The following is a 17,591-nucleotide window of genomic DNA, read 5'->3' as shown; positions in this document are numbered from 1 at the left end:
TATACTATCTTCCCGACAAAGATGGGAAAAGTAAGCTTAAGTATTTTCTCTAAGAGGAACCGTGGAGCGGGTAGACATAAGTTCAATTTCTTCCATATAGATTTCAGCTGATAACTGTGATGCTCCTTAAGCAGATCGATTTAAAGCCCAGGCCAGGGGCAAACCATGGAGATCATTTACAGCTGTTACAAATGAAGGACAACTGTCAATGTAATCCCTGATGCAAGGAAGAGGCTACAAGAAAGGAGAGTTGAGTGGTGGAGGACAGAGCTGTGGAAAACATCTAAGTTGGTGGAGCTAAGGAAAGAATAAGAGAGAATAAGAGGTGATGTCTGCATAGTAAAAATAAATCAAGAGAGTGACTCTTCTTAGAAATTGTACTTATGAAGTGTTCTAGAGTCTGGGAAATCAAGAAAGGTAACTACATATAACCTCCATGAGTCTGGCTATAAGCTCTATCAGGCATGGCGCTGTGAGAACGAGGGTAACTTGCATTTATCCATTTGCTTGTCGTTCATTCATTCACCGTACTTTCCTTTGCAGCAGCTGAGAGAACCATGGCGACAACTCCCACTGCTGCTTTCAGGGCCCTCATGGATGGAGTGACAAGATCTCCCCAGAGTCCCCGACCCCAGTGAACTCCTTATTAGAGAATCTACCTTCCCCGTGATGGTGAATGACAAGGGCCAGGTGCTCATTACTGCCTCCTGCTAGGGCCAAGACTGCCTCATGGTTGTGTCCCGTGAGGGCTACCTGTTGCATGCTGGTTTGGCTCCATGTCTCCTCAATACAGTGAGCTGACTCTGTCCTTGTCCCGGGGATCCCATAAGAGTGCACCCATCCTTGGCACTACTAGGAAATGTCCTGCAGGACTCTGGTGTTGAGACACAGATTGATCCAGAACCAGGACTGCCCTGGGGGTTTACTGCATCAGTGCCTTCGATGACACCATGACTGCAACGCCGATCCAGTTTGGGACATGGAAGGGGCTTACTTATCCGGGGCCGGGCCTGGTACTGGGTCAGCAAGTTCGGCCATGACAAGGTGCTGTCCAGGTTCCTTGGGATCAAGGTGACCAGTGTGGGTGGAGTGTACTTCCCCGACACCTGTGGGGACACAGAGCGCTTCAAGGTCTCTTAAGAAGGTTCCAAGATCCCACTCCATGTCAGGGGAGTGTCTGTTCCCCCATTAGGGAGTCTGACTCAGGATAAACAACAGAGTTGGTTTCCCTTGTCAACGAGCTTCCATTTCAATACAGATTGTTTTTGACTCTGTTTGGAACCACCACAAATCAAAAGCAGGATGATTAAAAGGCACCAAGACACAAGAGAGGTGGGCCCTCACTGCCACTCCCTCCTGTGGCCAAAGCTGAATAGAAAAGCATGTCTTACTCACCACTCTATTTCCCTGCCTAGTGCCTGGAACACGGAGTATTTATCAATATTTCTTAAATAAATGAAGTTGCAATATGGCTTTAATCTTTCCCCAATTATTTTGTACAAACTTTTGGTCATGTTGGCGGTCAAATTGGATAAGAGAAAACTTTCCAATTGTCTCCTCTTTCCCACCCTTGCATATATGCAGGAGTCAGTACTTCTGAGAATATTTTTAGCAATATTTTGTGGGGGATGACGATGAAAACTGCCAAGGGAAATAATCAGGTTTTAATTAAATTTCTTGCCCATTGACATTGTATGGTCCCCCTTGTGAAGTGACCCCAGAGAGGTGGAAGAATCTAGACGCAGAGTATTCAGGGAATGATAGAAGGATTTATGTGCTATGGCTGGAGAAGAGTGGCTGCAGTGTACTTCACTGACACCTCTGGGGACAGAAGCCAGTTTGAGGTCTCTAAGAAGTGGCTCAATATCCCACTCCATGTAATGTGAGTGATACTTCCCTAAAAGGAGTCTGAAGCATGTTAAATGTCAGTCCTATATCCCCATTTTCAAGGAGCTTTCAGTCTAGCAGAGAAGAAATTGATCACTGTGTAATGGAAGAGTTACAAGTAGCCGATGTAATTCTAAATCTTACATGCTATGGATAAGGGACAACATCTTCTGGTTTTTCTGTGCTAGGCACTGAGTATTAAATGCCTTCAGAACAGGTTATTTTTCTGTTTTATTTGCTATTGTGCCTCCCAGTTCTAAATAGTTAGAAAGAGATGGTGGATAAGTGGAGAAAACAACTATAAAATTCATGGGAAACAAGAATCGTGTCTATTTTGCTTACCACCGGATCACTAGTATATAGTGCAATATCTGGCTTACAGTAAGTGCTAAATAAACATGGAGTAAATGAATGAAATCTAAGGCAACGTAGTCCAGGGACAGCAGGGAGACTGCAACATGTTACAGTCTATGTCCGTAATTCAGGGATTTCCTTCCCCAGGCATGGAGTGGGACCCCTGGGTGAGGGTATGTCTGAATGGAAAGTGGGGCAGCAGGGTGGTGATGAAGCCAGAGGAAATCTTGTAGCAACTTCTTCCACAGAGGAGCAGGATCACTCTGTCTAAAGGTAGAGAAAAATGTGACAAATGATGGGATTTCTCGTAATGCTAAGATTGGATCGAATGAACTATGACTGTCCTGTGACTCGAATCCCAAGAAATTGACAAGTGAAGCTCTTCCTCATTTAACTAATTCCTTTGTCTACACAAATCTACTTTAGTCTTTGGCACAGATGAATAGTGTTCCATGGGGTGGCCATAGTATGCTTATTCAACCATGGAAATTTGGATTACATCTAATGCTTATTGTTACTCAAAATTTGAAAATGACTGATTTTATATGTCATTGCATACAAGTGCAAGCATTTCTTTGGCATACGGTCCAAGAAGGTCAGCAGCTAGTTAAAAAATATTTATTTTTGAAATGACAGATGCTGACAAATTGTCATTTTAAAAGGGTATACATCAATTTGCACTTATAACAAAAATATAGCCCTAGACTGTTGCTAGTACTGGATAGAATGAATTTTTGTTTGATATTATTGTCAGTATAGATGTGAAAAAATGTTATTTTAATTTGTGTTTCTCAGGTCACAAATGCAGAGGATGATTTATATATTTGTGTTCATTTATATTTCTTCTATAAATCATCTATTTCATTCTATTTAGCATTTGTCTTTTCCTTCTTGATTACTAAGTGCTATTACAGAAAACACTTCTTTGTCTATTTTACACGTTGTAAATATTTCCTCCCATTTGTTTTTTATTCTTGTTGTTGGTGTAATATATATGTTTTATATCTGTATGTGGTCAAATCTGTCAGCCTTTTTCTTTATAACATCTTTTATTGTTTAGAAAATCTCCCATTACAAATTTATTAAAATGGTTTTCTATATTTTCTTCTAATACTTTTATGGCTGTACATTTTACATTTAGATATTTAATTTATATGAATTTTTGTATTATATCACGTATATTATTTCTAAATGTATGGCCAATTATGATAGCATCTTTGACCTTTCAAAAGTCAATATTTTATTGATTGACTTTAATGGTTGCTTTTTCATATAATAAGCTTGCATATGTATATTAATTTGCTTTTCCAACTCTGTCCTCTAGACTACTGCCCTATTCATCTAATTCTGCACCAACCATACTGCTTTTGTTACTGCAGCTTTGAAGCAAGTTTCACCATCTGAGAAAACAAATTCTTCTCTATATCTCCATATTATGTTACTCAACATTTCCAAAAATCTCTTATGTGTTTTCTTGGATACTTATGTTTGCAGATTAAACTGTAGAATCAGCTTATCAATTTCCTTTAATATATGTCAGAATTTTTAGCAGGATTATATTCAAATTAGAGATTATTTAGGGATAGTTAACATCTTACTTTTTTTTATTTCCAACTTTTGTTTTAAGTTCAAGTGTACATGTGCAGGATGTGCGGGTTCTTACACAGGTAAACATGTGCCATGGTGGTTTGCTGCACAGATCATCCTATCACCCAGGTATTAAGCCCAGCATCCACTGGCTATTCTTCCTGATCCTCTTCCCTCTCCCACTCCCCACTCTTCGACAGGCCCCAGTGTGTGTTGTTCTCCCCATGTGTCCATGTGTTCTCATCATTTAGCTTCCACTTACAAGTGAGAACATGCAGTATTTGATTTCCTGTTTCTGACTTACTTTGCTGAGGATAATGGCCTCCAGCTCCATCTATGTTCCTGCAACTGACTTTATCTCATTTCTTTTTTAAGGCTGCATAGTATTCCATAGTGTATATGTATCACATTTTTTTATTCAGTATATCAATAATTAACATCTTAAAATATTGAATCTTCTTATCTAGGAACAAAAATATGTCTTCATTTATTCAAGTATTGCTTTCTATTTTTTATCAAGTCTTACAGATTTTCCCAGAAAGCCTTTGCACAATTCTTAGTAGAATTATTCTTGGTCATTAAAATTTGTTGCCATTTTATAAACTATAAAATTGTATTATTCCATTAATAATGGAATATTTTATAATTATCTATTCCTACTTAATAGAACAATTAAAATTTGTGTTTCTCTTGAATTTAAACAACTTGCTCAACTCTTTCATTAGTTACAACAGTCTGTCAGTTGATTCCTTATGTTTTCCACTACTTGCCAACAAATAATGGAAACTTTTGCTGGTTACATTGTAACGTTTATTTATTTTGTTAGCTAGGATGTCCATTATCCATTAAAATTATGATTGGTATCAGTGACAGAGAGCAGCCTTGCTTTTTTTCCTGATTTCACAGGAATGCTTCTAATGTTGTGTGAGATATATATATATATATATATATATTTTTTTTTTTTAAGGAGTCTTGCTCTGTCACCCAGGCTGGAGTGGTGCAGTGGCACAATCTTGGCTAACTGCAACCTCCACCTCCCTGGATCAAGCGATTCTTCTACCTCAGCCTCCTGAGTAACTGGGACTCCAGGCGTGCACCACCATGCCTGGCTAATTTTTGTATTTTTAGTAGAGATGGGGTTTCTCCATATTGACCAGACTGGTCTCAAAATGGTGACCTTGTGATTCGCCCACCTTTGCCTCCCAAATGATGGGATTACAGGCCTGAGCCACTGCGCCTGGACCAATATTACATATTCTAACGGATACTCAGTCTGTACAGATAAGAAGTTTTCCTTCCTAAGATTTAGTTTTTTGTTTTTTTAAATGAAAAATAAATTTTGTCAGCTGCTTTGTTGTTATCTATAGGAATAGCGAGAAAATTGATTGCTTTATTTATTTATTTATTTGTTTGTTTGTTGTTTGTTTATGCTGCATCACATTAATTCCAGAGTCAGAGCATTTAACCACTAAGCTATACTGATATATTTTAGAAGCCTCTCTCTCCATCCAAAAACTCAAGGGTTAAAACAAAAAGGATGTTTCTGCTTATGCATCACTAGGCTTAATATTTTGTTAACTACAACATCCCTTTCTCTAGATACTGTTGTTTCATGGTAACAGCAGCAATGTGTGTTCACTCCTAGAAAATCTCAACCATAAAGAGTTTTTCTTTCGTTTTGTTTTTGGAGACATTAACTTGAAAAATTAGTCATGAAACCTCTAGGCAGAATTGATGCTCAAATTAAAATGCTATTCATTGATTTGAAAGTGAAACGAGAAACTGTCAGAGCACATTCTCAACTTTACGCTGAAAATGAATTAAGAAGTAACTTACAGTGGTTGTTGTCACAGTATTCAGTGAAATCAATAAACAAAAATGTAAAATATGTAACTGTTATTTTTCTGATGATGAAAATAAAATCAGAAAAAATATAGAAAAGCATTTTTAAAATCCCATCTGGGTAGTGATTCTACCCAGAGCTCACTGAAAATATTCTAATATATGCTCTTCCAGTCACTTCTCTATACTTTCAATAACACTTTCAATATTAGTTTGGATTTTTCTGTGTACACTGTTTCTATAAGCTGTGGGTTTCACTCATTTTTAATTGTTGCATTTTAACACAATTATGTCTGTACCAAGAGATGTAATTAAAACACAATTTAATACCATATTAAAATACTTTAACAGTTTTAAAAAGTGGTTATGCTTTGGTGATTTAATTGATAACAAGGAATGAACTAAACATTTTTCTTCATATAATAATTCCAGTGGGTCTACTTAAAAACAGCGAAAAGTAAATATAACAAAAGATAGTTCAGAGCTCTGACAAGGATAATTTGAGAACTTCACAGCCTTTTTAAATGTTGTGTGTGTGAATGTGTGCACATGTTGTGGAATATAAGCCGTTCAAATTTATAAGCAGGACTACTTTCTAAGGGAATGTGAGACTGTTTTCCAAGCTTTATTTATTTTATATTTTTAACTATTTAAATAAACAACTTATAAATCAGGATAGAATGTTTACTAAGACAGTAGTTCATCCTGGAAAACGTATCTGGGAGAATGTATGCACCCATTTCAACATATATTCTGCCTATAGATGAAAATACCATCATTTTATGATATTAATTACTGCTAGTTAAAACTGAAGGTGTATAAAGCAAGATTAAAATAGCATTTCTTCTCTTGCCTCTTAAAGTTTTGTACCAAACAAGCTCAGGTCTTGGGTATTCTCTTCTGCTCTATTTTACACTCACATGTCCTACAGGCACTAATGTGAGAAATATCTCCTTTCCAGGTTTCGGAGGATCTCAGGCAGGATCAAGAGCAGCTCCTTGAAGGGATGTCAAAGCTGGACCTCAGGACAGGAGGATCCCCCTGTCAGCTGCTGGTGCACGGGTCGCTGCCTTGCCCTTAGGAATAGATAGCTCCTTTGGCTGCTTTCCTGCAGCTGCCCACTATGGCCGCGGGCATGTAGTGCTGGCAGGTCATGAGCGTTTGATATTGGATCACAGGTTTAGCCTATTTGTGGTCAATGCACTGTGTTGGCCAGCAGCGGACCAGAATGGAAAAACTGGGTTGAACTCAGAAATGCACAAGTTGGGTCCTATGTTACCAAAAAATAACTTACAGTGGACCAGAACAGACCTTCTCGTCAGTGACCTAAAGGTCTTTTGCTGTCACTCACTCACTGACGTGAATGTCAAGAAGATAGTAGAATTTGCTGTAGAAGGTGGAGGATTGCCGATTGGCAAGCAGGCCTGGTTTTCGGCCTCCAGAAACCCAAATTTTAACAGTTTATGTCAGTTTCCAGAAAACAGGTTTCTTAAATGCTCTGGCCTAGGCATCTTAGATAAGAGATGCCATAAAGGTCTCTTCCCAGTCCCCATGCCTGGGGTGACAAACTACCACATCCACAGAGCTCTGTCCCAATTTGAGTCCATGCTGCACAACAAGGGAAGAAATTTAGAAACGAACTGGCTGGAGAAACTCATAGAAGACTCTTCCTACATGTGTCAAGTCCCCCAGGAAGGGATTCCCATCGATGCGTCTGTGCACAAAGACATCCTAAAAATGTCAAAGAAAAGGGCTTACCACTTGTGAATAAGAAAAACCCAGTCATCAGGGGCAGCTCTCAGGCCTACCTGATATCCTTGGCATAAGAAATGGTCAAATCAGGAACTGACAGCTCCTTGCTGCTTCATGATTGGACTCCCTCTTCTGTCTGTTTCACAGAATCTCCAATCAGCATTGAGATCAGTGAAGGTATAGACTGGTGAGAGAGGATACGGAAGTGTAGGATTGCAGAAGTGGTGGACTGAATAACTTCAGCGGCATTCTAGGGACCCTCTTCCTCATGAAGGCCATTTGTATTAGTCCATTTTCCCACTGCTATAAATAAAAGCCTGATACTGTGTAATCTGTAAAGGAAAGAGGTTTAGTTGACTCAGTTCTGCATGGCTGGGGAGGCCTCAGGAAACTCACAATTATGGCAGAAGGCAAAGGGGAAGCGGGCCCCTTCTTCCCCAAGGCAGCAAGAGGGAGAAGGGAAATGCAAGCAGAGGAAGAACTGCCACTTTTTACACCATCGGATCTCAGGAGACTCACTCACTATCACAAGAACAGCATGGGGAAACCATCCCCCATAATCCCATCACCTCCCACCAGGTTCCTCCCTTGACACATGGGGATTACAATTTAAGATGAGCTTTGGGTGGAGACACAGAACCAAACCACATCGTCATTCTTTCTCATAAACTTTTAAGGAGATGGAGACCAGGAATTGTAAGTGAGGTATGGGAGGCCTCAGTTAGGGCAGTCTGGCTGGGTTGAGGTGTGCACGGGAGATCCACTAGCTCTGGAAGCGATTACGGGAATTCTCCACCAATGTGGAGCCATGGGGATGGGAAGATCTCAACCTTTCCCATGGTTCTTATCAGATAACAGACATTCCTGGGTGAGTACTGGACTCTACTTACCTGAAGGACAAACCGCAGAAGCTATATTTCCTGAGGATGCAGTCGCTGCAAAATTGAAGGTAAAGTATTCTTCCCTCACTCCCTATTTAAGTCAGCTTTTGACATTTTCCATAGCACCCTTACTTCTGCTTTCAATAATTTTTTGGATTCTCTCAAAGACCTCTCCAGGCATACAGAGCAGTTATCACCTTCATTTTACAGGCAAGGAAAGTAGTCACAGAAAAACCTTCGGTTGTTGTAAGCAGTAAATGGGATACAGAACATGAAGCCCCTAGCAGAGCTTGACACATAAACAAGTGCTCAAAAAACATGTTTCCTTTATCCCCTCCTCCTCTTTGACCCAGTATCAAAGTCTTTCTAATTACACTTTCCTGTAGCATCTGAAACATTATCTCACTGTTGACCAAGCTCCAACAGCACCCCAGATATAGGAATCACTTCCACAGACACAAATCTGGGATGCAGTCCCTCACCTCTCCTATCCAATACCTGTAGGAAATCACAGGGGCATAGTCAGTGTCTTTGAGTCAATATTTACCTCGGGGCTGGTTTTGATTAAATCAAAGAAAAAAGCCCAAATCTCTATAGAAAACCAGGAATAATTATGAACAGAAAGGGGTGACCTGGAGAAAGTGAATATATGGGAGGAAACCTCCACTCCCTCCAAAGAGATGGGTCACTCTCAGACGCTCCTCCTCCTAGGTGTGCTTGGGACAAGGCCGAACCTATCCTTTCTGGCCATGAACACACACATGCATGTACACACACACACACACACACACATACACACACACACACACACACACATATTCAGTCATCCCCAGCACAAGTCCCTTCACCCACTCTTGCTGGTTTCTCACTGTGGCAGGTGCTGATCCGGTGCCACGTGGATAACCTAAGCCCACTGGGAACTTACTTCTGCCCCCTTGTGGTGACTGTCGTGTCAGTACATCTTGGACAGAACAAAGAAGTCCATCTCCTGCCTCTGGGAGAGAGGGGGACTCCTCTACACTGTTGTGCCTCCCAGAGATACACTGGGCCCCGTGTCCGTCATCATCCGTGGGGCTGTGTCGGGTCCATACTTCAAGCTGGATGAGCGGGCGATTCAGGTTCAGGCTGGACTCAGAGGAGAGGCAAGTTTGGAGGTGGGAGTGGGTTCGTTGTGTGAGGGGTAGGGGCTGAGTGATGGAAAGAAGAGGAGGGAGTCTTGAGGGCTGACAGTGGTCTGGGCGATATGGACCCGCTATCCTTAGAGCCCTGAGAGAAAGATGGAAAAGGAACAGGGATGTGCATTTCATTCCACAACAACAACAAAGACTTTATTAGTCACCAAGTTATCTCTCGATGTGGCCAAAGTGCTACCATTTAAACCCAGAAAACACGGTGTAGGGCAGGGTAAATTGAAGGTAAAGCATTCTTCCCCCACCCCACCCCCCCATTTAAGTTAACTTTTGACATTTTTCATGGCACTTTTACTTCCGCTTTCAATAATTTTTTGGATTCTCTCAAAAACCCCTCCAGGCATACAGAGCAGGTATCACCTTCTTTTAACCTTCATTCCCAGGTCAGACATCCCTGGAGGAGTGGAAGAGGCGTAATGAGGAGAATCCAGCTCCCTAGGGAGAGGTGGCCATGAACAACGTCATCCTGACCATGCCAACAGCAAACCTTCAGACAGTGGAGGACCCCGAGCCTGTGTTCTACCTCTGGGACAAAATAACGCAGGCTGTGGCCAGGCTGGTAGCAGAACCATTCCCTTCCACCATCCAGAAAGCATTGTAACTGATGTGCAGATCTCAATTCTTGCGTCCTCCTGGGGAATGCTCTGAAAATTTATTTTCCAATTGAACAAACATAATTGAATTACAATGCATAATGTTGCTGGGATCAGTGGGTGAAATGGTGCATAACAACACTTAGGATCTTGTCAATCATGTTCACGGGCAAACAGGTAAATTATCATTTAAATTTTCAAGAAAAGAGGAGTCACAAGATAGTAAGAATGAGGGAAAAATAAGTCCAGAATCTTCCCATGTGACTTCACGGAAGAATTGAATTGGGGTCAGAGTTGGCAATGGAAAGTGGCCAGACGTCGAGGTAGGGGGATTCTCAAAAGCTTTGAGTAGATGACAAAGATTTTGTTGGTTCTTGAGAAAATGGGAGAAAATGTAGATATCTAGAAAAAAAAATGAGGAAGCCCGTTTACCATTCTCAGGATCTCAAAAAGATTCCATAAAATGAATTAAGACTAAATTGGAGAGGTGAGAATATTACTGTCTCCCCTCAGAGTCCCAAATCCAGACTCAGGACATCCTGGCACACCACTCACCTAAAAATGGGTGTAAAATGAATGATAACACTCACAGTCACATTCTATGTACATGTATTCTTCAAGGTCATGTGCGGATGAGTCAATCAAACAATGTCTAAGAAACTAGAAAGGAGAATTCGCTTAGGGGTAAAGTCAGATGCTCTTTTGATTAATCTACTGTAAGTTTTGTAAGTTTTGTAACTACTGTAAGTTACTTCTTAATTCATTTTCAGCATAAAGTTGAGAATGCACTCTGACAGTTTCTCTTTTCACTTTCAAATCAATGAATAGCATTTTAACTTGAGCATCAATTCTGCCTAGAGGTTTCATGACTAATTTTTCAAGTTAATGTCTTCAAAAACAAGACAAAAGAAAAACTCTTTGTGGTTGAGATTTTCTAGGAGTGAACACACATTGCTGCTGTTACCATGAAACAACAATATCTAGAGAAAGGGATGTTGTAGTTAACAAAATATTAAGCCTAGTGATGCATAAGCAGAAACATCCATTTTGTTTCAACTCTTGAGTTTTTGGATGGAGAGAGAGGCTTCTAAAATATATCAGTATAGCTTAGTGGTTAAATGCTCTGACTCTGGAATTAATGTGATGCAGCATAAACAAACAAATAAATAAATAAAGCAATCAATTTTCTCGCTATTCCTATAGATAACAACAAAGCAGCTGACAAAATTTATTTTTCATTTAAAAAAACAAACTAAATCTTAGGAAGGAAACCTTCTTATCTGTATAGATTGAGTATCCGTTAGAATATGTAATATTGGTCCTGGCGCGGTGGCTCACGCCTGTAATCCCATTACTCTGGGAGGCAAAGATGGACGAATCACAAGGTCACCAGTTTGAGACCAGTCTGGTCAATATGGTGAAGCCCCGTCTCTACTAAAAATACAAATATTAGTCAGGCATGGTGGTGCACGCCTGTAGTCCCAGTTACTCAGGAGGCTGAGTCAGAAGAATCGCTTAAACCAGGGAGACGGAGGTTGCAGTGAGCCAAGATTGTGCCTCCGCACCACTCCAGCCTAGGTGACAGAGCAAGACTCCTTCTAAAAAAAAAATATATATATATATATATACACACACACACACACACACACACACAAGTAATATCACAACATTAGAAGCATTCCTGTGAAATCAGGAAAAAAAGCAAGGCTGCTCTCTGTCACTGATACCAATCATAATTTTAATGGATAATGGACATCCTAGCTAACAAAATAAATAAACGTTACAATGCAACCAGCAAAAGTTTCCATTATTTGCTGGGAAGTAGTGGAAAACATAAGGAATCAACTGACAGACTATTATAACTAATGAAAGAGTTGAGCAAGTTGTTTAAATTCAAGAGAAACACAAATTTTAATAATTGTTCTATTAAGTAGGAATAGATAATGATAAAATGTTCCATTATTAATAGAACAATATAATTTTATAGTTTATAAAATGGCAACAAATTTTAATGACCAAGAATAATTCTACTAAGAATTGTGCAAAGGCTTTCTGGGAAAATCTATAAGACTTGACAAAGAATAGAAAGCAATACTTGAATAAATGAAGACACATTTTTGTTCCTAGATGAGTAGATTCAATATTTTAAGATGTTAATTATTGATAGACTGAATAAAGAAAATGTGATACATATACACTATGGAATACTATGCAGCCTTAAAAAGGAATGAGATAAAGTCAGTTGCAGGAACACAGATGGAGCTGGAGGCCATTATCCTCAGCAAAGTAAGTCAGAAACAGGAAATCAAATACTGCATGTTCTCACTCGTAAGTGGAAGCTAAATGATGAGAACACACACTGGGGAGAACAACACACACTGGGGCCTGTCGAAGAGTGGGGGGTGGGAGAAGGAAGAGGATCAGGAAGAATAGCCAGTGGGTGCTGGGCTTAATACCTGGGTGATAGGATGATCTGTGCAGCAAACCACCATGGCACATATTTACCTGTGTAACAACCCACACACCCTGAACATGTACCCTTGAACTTAAAATAAAAGTTGGAAATTTAAGAAAAGTAAGATATTAACTATCCCTAAATAATCTCTAATTTGAATATAATCCTGCTAAAAATTCTGACATATATTAAAGGAAATTGATAAGCTGATTCTATAGTTTAATCTGCAAAAATAAGTATCAAAAAAAACACATAAGAGATTTTTGGAAATGTTGAGTAACATAATATAGGGACATAGAGAAGAATTTGTTTTCTCAGATGGTGAAACTTGCTTCAAAGCTGCAGTAACAAAAGCAGTATGGTTGGTGCAGAATTAGATGAATAGGGCAGTAGTCCAGAGGACAGAGTTGGAAGAGCAAATTAATATAATGTGGAAGCATATTATATGAAAAAGTAACCATTAAAGTCAATCAATAAAATATTGACTTTTGCAAGGTCAAAGATGCTATCATAACTGGCCATACATTTAGAAATAATATACGTGATATAATACAAAAATTCATATAAATTAAATAGCTAAATGTAAAATGTACAACCATGAAAGTATTAGAAGAAAATATAGAAAAATATTTATATACATTTGTAATGGGAGATTTTCTAAACAATAAAAGTCGTTATAAAGAAAAAGGCTGATAGATTTGACCACATACAGATATAAAACATATATATTACACCAAAAACAAGAATAAAAAACAAATGGAACGAAATATTTGCAACATGTAAAATAGACAAAGAAGTGTTTTCTGTAATAGCACTTAGTAATCAATAAGGAAAAGACAAATGCTAAATAGAATGAAATAGATGATTTATAGAAGAAATATAAATGAACATAAATATATAAAATCATCCTCTGCATTTGTAACCTGAGAAACACAAATTAAAATAACATTTCTTCACTTCTATACTGACAATAATATCAAACAAAAATTCATTCTATCCAGTACTAGCAACAGTCTAGGGCTGTATTTTTGTTATAAGTGCAAATTGATGTATACCCTTTTAAAATGACAATTTGTCAGCATCTGTCATTTCAAAAATAAATATTTTTTAACTAGCTGCTGACCTTCTTGGACCGTATGCCAAAGAAATGCTTGCACTTGTATGCAATGACATATAAAATCAGTCATTTTCAAATTTTGAGTAACAATAAGCATTAGATCTAATCCAAATTTCCATGGTTGAATAAGCATACTATGGCCACCCCATGGAACACTATTCATCTGTGCCAAAGACTAAAGTAGATTTGTGTAGACAAAGGAATTAGTTAAATGAGGAAGAGCTTCACTTGTCAATTTCTTGGGATTCGAGTCACAGGACAGTCAGAGTTCATTCGATCCAATCTTAGCGTTATGAGAAATCTCATCTTTTGTCCCATTTTTCTCTATCTTTAGACAGAGTGATCCTGCTCCTCTGTGGAAGAAGTTGCTACAAGATTTCCTCTGGCTTCATCACCACCCTGCTGCCCCACTTTCCATTCAGACATACCCTCACCCAGGGGTCCCACTCCATGCCTGGGGAAGGAAATCCCTGAATTACGGACATAGACTGTAACATGTTGCAGTCTCCCTGCTGTCCCTGGACTACGTTGCCTTAGATTTCATTCATTTACTCCATGTTTATTTAGCACTTACTGTAAGCCAGATATTGCACTATATGCTAGTGATCCGGTGGTAAGCAAAATAGACACGATTCTTGTTTCCCATGAATTTTATAGTTGTTTTCTCCACTTATCCACCATCTCTTTCTAACTATTTAGAACTGGGAGGCACAATAGCAAATAAAACAGAAAAATAACCTGTTCTGAAGGCATTTAATACTCAGTGCCTAGCACAGAAAAACCAGAAGATGTTGTCCCTTATCCATAGCATGTAAGATTTAGAATTACATTGGCGATTTGTAACTCTTCCATTACACAGTGACCAATTTCTCCACTGCTAGACTGAAAACCCCTTGAAAATGGGGATATAGGACTGATATTTAACATGGTTCAGACTCCTTTTAGCGAAGTATCACTCACATTACATGGAGTGGGATATTGAGCCACTTCTTAGAGACCTCAAACTGGCTTCTGTCCCCAGAGGTGTCAATGAAGTACACTGCAGCCACACTTTTCCAGACATAGCACATAAATCCTTCTATCATTCCCTGAATACTCTGCGTCTAGATTCTTCCACCTCTCTGGGGTCACTTCACAAGGGGGACCATACAATGTCAATGAGCAAGAAATTTAATTAAAACCTGATTATTTCCCTTGGCAGTTTTCATCGTCATCCCCCACAAAATATTGCTAAAAATATTCTCAGAAGTACTGACTCCTGCATATATGCAAGGGTGGGAAAGAGGAGACAATTGGAAAGTTTTCTCTTATCCAATATGACCGCCAACATGACCAAAAGTTTGTACAAAATAATTGGGGAAAGATTAAAGCCGTATTGCAACTTCATTTATTTAAGAAATATTGATAAACACTCCGTGTTCCAGGCACTAGGCAGGGAAATAGAGTGGTGAGTAAGACAAGCTTTTCTATTCAGCTTTGGCCACAGGAGGGAGTGGCAGTGAGGGCCCACCTCTCTTGTGTCTTGGTGCCTTTTAATCATCGTGCTTTTGATTTGTGGTGGTTCCAAACGGAATCAAAAACAATCTGTATTGAAATGGAAGCTCGTTGACAAGGGAAACCAACTCTGTTGTTTATCCTGAGTCAGACTCCCTAATGGGGGAACAGACACTCCCCTGACATGGAGTGGGATCTTGGAACCTTCTTAAGAGACCTTGAAGCGCTCTGTGTCCCCACAGGTGTCGGGGAAGTACACTCCAGCCACAGTGGTCACCTTGATCCCAAGGAACCTGGACAGCACCTTGTCATGGCCGAACTTGCTGACCCAGTACCAGGCCCGGCCCCGGATAAGTAAGCCCCTTCCATGTCCCAAACTGGATCGGCGTTGCAGTCATGGTGTCATCGAAGGCACTGATGCAGTAAACCCCCAGGGCAGTCCTGGTTCTGGATCAATCTGTGTCTCAACACCAGAGTCCTGCAGGACATTTCCTAGTGGTGCCAAGGATGGGTGCACTCTTATGGGATCCCCGGGACAAGGACAGAGTCAGCTCACTGTATTGAGGAGACATGGAGCCAAACCAGCATGCAACAGGTAGCCCTCACGGGACACAACCACGAGGCAGTCTTGGCCCTAGCAGGAGGCAGTAATGAGCACCTGGCCCTTGTCATTCACCATCACGGGGAAGGTAGATTCTCTAATAAGGAGTTCACTGGGGTCGGGGACTCTGGGGAGATCTTGTCACTCCATCCATGAGGGCCCTGAAAGCAGCAGTGGGAGTTGTCACCATGGTTCTCTCAGCTGCTGCAAAGGAAAGTACGGTGAATGAATGAACGACAAGCAAATGGATAAATGCAAGTTACCCTCGTTCTCACAGCGCCATGCCTGATAGAGCTTATAGCCAGACTCATGGAGGTTATATGTAGTTACCTTTCTTGATTTCCCAGACTCTAGAACACTTCATAAGTACAATATCTAAGAAGTCTCACTCTCTTGATTTATTTTTATTATGCAGACATCACCTCTTATTCTCTCTTATTCTTTCCTTAGCTCCACCAACTTAGATGTTTTCCACAGCTCTGTCCTCCACCACTCAACTGTCCTTCTTGTAGCCCCTTCCTTGCATCAGGGATTACATTGACAGTTGTCCTTCATTTGTAACAGCTGTAAATGATCTCCATGGTTTACCCCTGGCCTGGACTTTAAATCGATCTGCTTAAGGAGCATCACAGTTATCAGCTGAAATCTATATGGAAGAAATTGAACTACCCGCTCCACGGTTCCTCTTAGAGAAAATACTTAAGCTTACTTTTCCCATCTTTGTCGGGAAGATAGTATAACCTTGAGGGGTTTTCATGTGAAGGTTGTTGGAACCAATACATGCCACTGGTTTTCTCTGAGCCTGGGACATTATAATATCAAAAGAGAATTCCTATACTTTTTTTTTTTTTTGAGACGGAGTCTGGCTCTGTCGTCCAGGCTGGAGTGCAGTGGCCGGATCTCAGCTCACTGCAAGCTCCGCCTCCCGGGTCTACGCCATTCTCCTGCCTCAGCCTCCCGAGTAGCTGGGACTACAGGTGCCCGCCACCTCGCCCGGCTAGTTTTTTGTATTTTTTTAGTAGAGACGGGGTTTCAAGAATTCCTGTACTTTATCTTTCTTCCTGGTTTCTCAAAATGATAGGTACCACCAAAGTCTTAGAATCACGATTGCCCTCTTCCTCTCTCCGCTTTGCACATTCATTTAGTCATTGAGCTTTGTCGAGTGCTTGTTCATTTCAGTTTCCATGCCTATTGCCACGAACCTGGGTCAGGATTTTCATCTGGAAACGCTGGATCTCTCATAAACTCCCTTGATAAGAAGCCCTCAAAGCTTCACCACGAATAACACATGAGTGCTTGGGACTTCTTTCATCCTGGTAGCAGAGGTGTCCTGGATCTGCCTTGGGATGGTTTTTTGAGCTTTTCTTTTATTACCTCTCTCAAGACGGATTGAGTATCCCTTCTCTGAAATGCTTGGGATCAGAAGTATTTCAAATTTCAGAGTGTTTTCAGATTTTGGGATATTTGCATATATATAATGCATTATGTGTATATGTGTGTGTGTTTGTGTGTGTATATATATATAAAATGCAGTAAACCCCCAGGGAATCTCCTGGTTCTGGATGTATTTTATTATATATATATATATATGATCAGATATCTTGGGAATGGGATCCAAATCTAAATATAAAATTCATTTATGTTTCATAATAAGTTGTACACATACCCGAAAGTAATTTTATATATTATTTTAAATAACTTTGTGCCAAAAGCAAAGTTTGTGTTAAGAATTAATGTGTGGAATTTTCAACTTGCAGAGTCACATCAGTGCTCAAAAGGTTTTGTATTTGGGGGCATTTTGGATTTCAGATTTTCTAGTTAGCGCTGCTCGGTTTGTA

The 17,591-nt window shown here is 39.9% G+C and overlaps 1 protein-coding gene and 1 pseudogene across 1 annotated transcript; one reads left to right on the top strand and one right to left on the bottom strand.

The window, feature by feature from the left end:
- Positions 1–452: 452 nt before the first annotated feature.
- Positions 453–1,404, top strand: LOC102137724 (TRPM8 channel-associated factor 2). Its single transcript, XM_015448216.4, is given in 4 exon segments — positions 453–607; positions 609–913; positions 916–973; positions 975–1,404. Coding segments are annotated over 4 exon segments (708 nt in total). The 5' UTR covers positions 453–557; the 3' UTR covers positions 1,270–1,404.
- Positions 1,405–7,299: 5,895 nt separating this feature from the next.
- Positions 7,300–16,059, bottom strand: LOC123572160 (TRPM8 channel-associated factor 2-like; annotated as a pseudogene).
- Between the last annotated feature and the right edge of the window lie 1,532 nt (positions 16,060–17,591).

Source organism: Macaca fascicularis, chromosome 3 (assembly GCF_037993035.2).
Source record: "Macaca fascicularis isolate 582-1 chromosome 3, T2T-MFA8v1.1".
In the NCBI taxonomy this organism is placed as follows: domain Eukaryota; kingdom Metazoa; phylum Chordata; class Mammalia; order Primates; family Cercopithecidae; genus Macaca; species Macaca fascicularis.
Note: the sequence above shows the minus strand (reverse complement) of the source record. Positions and strands in the feature narration are given on the sequence as shown.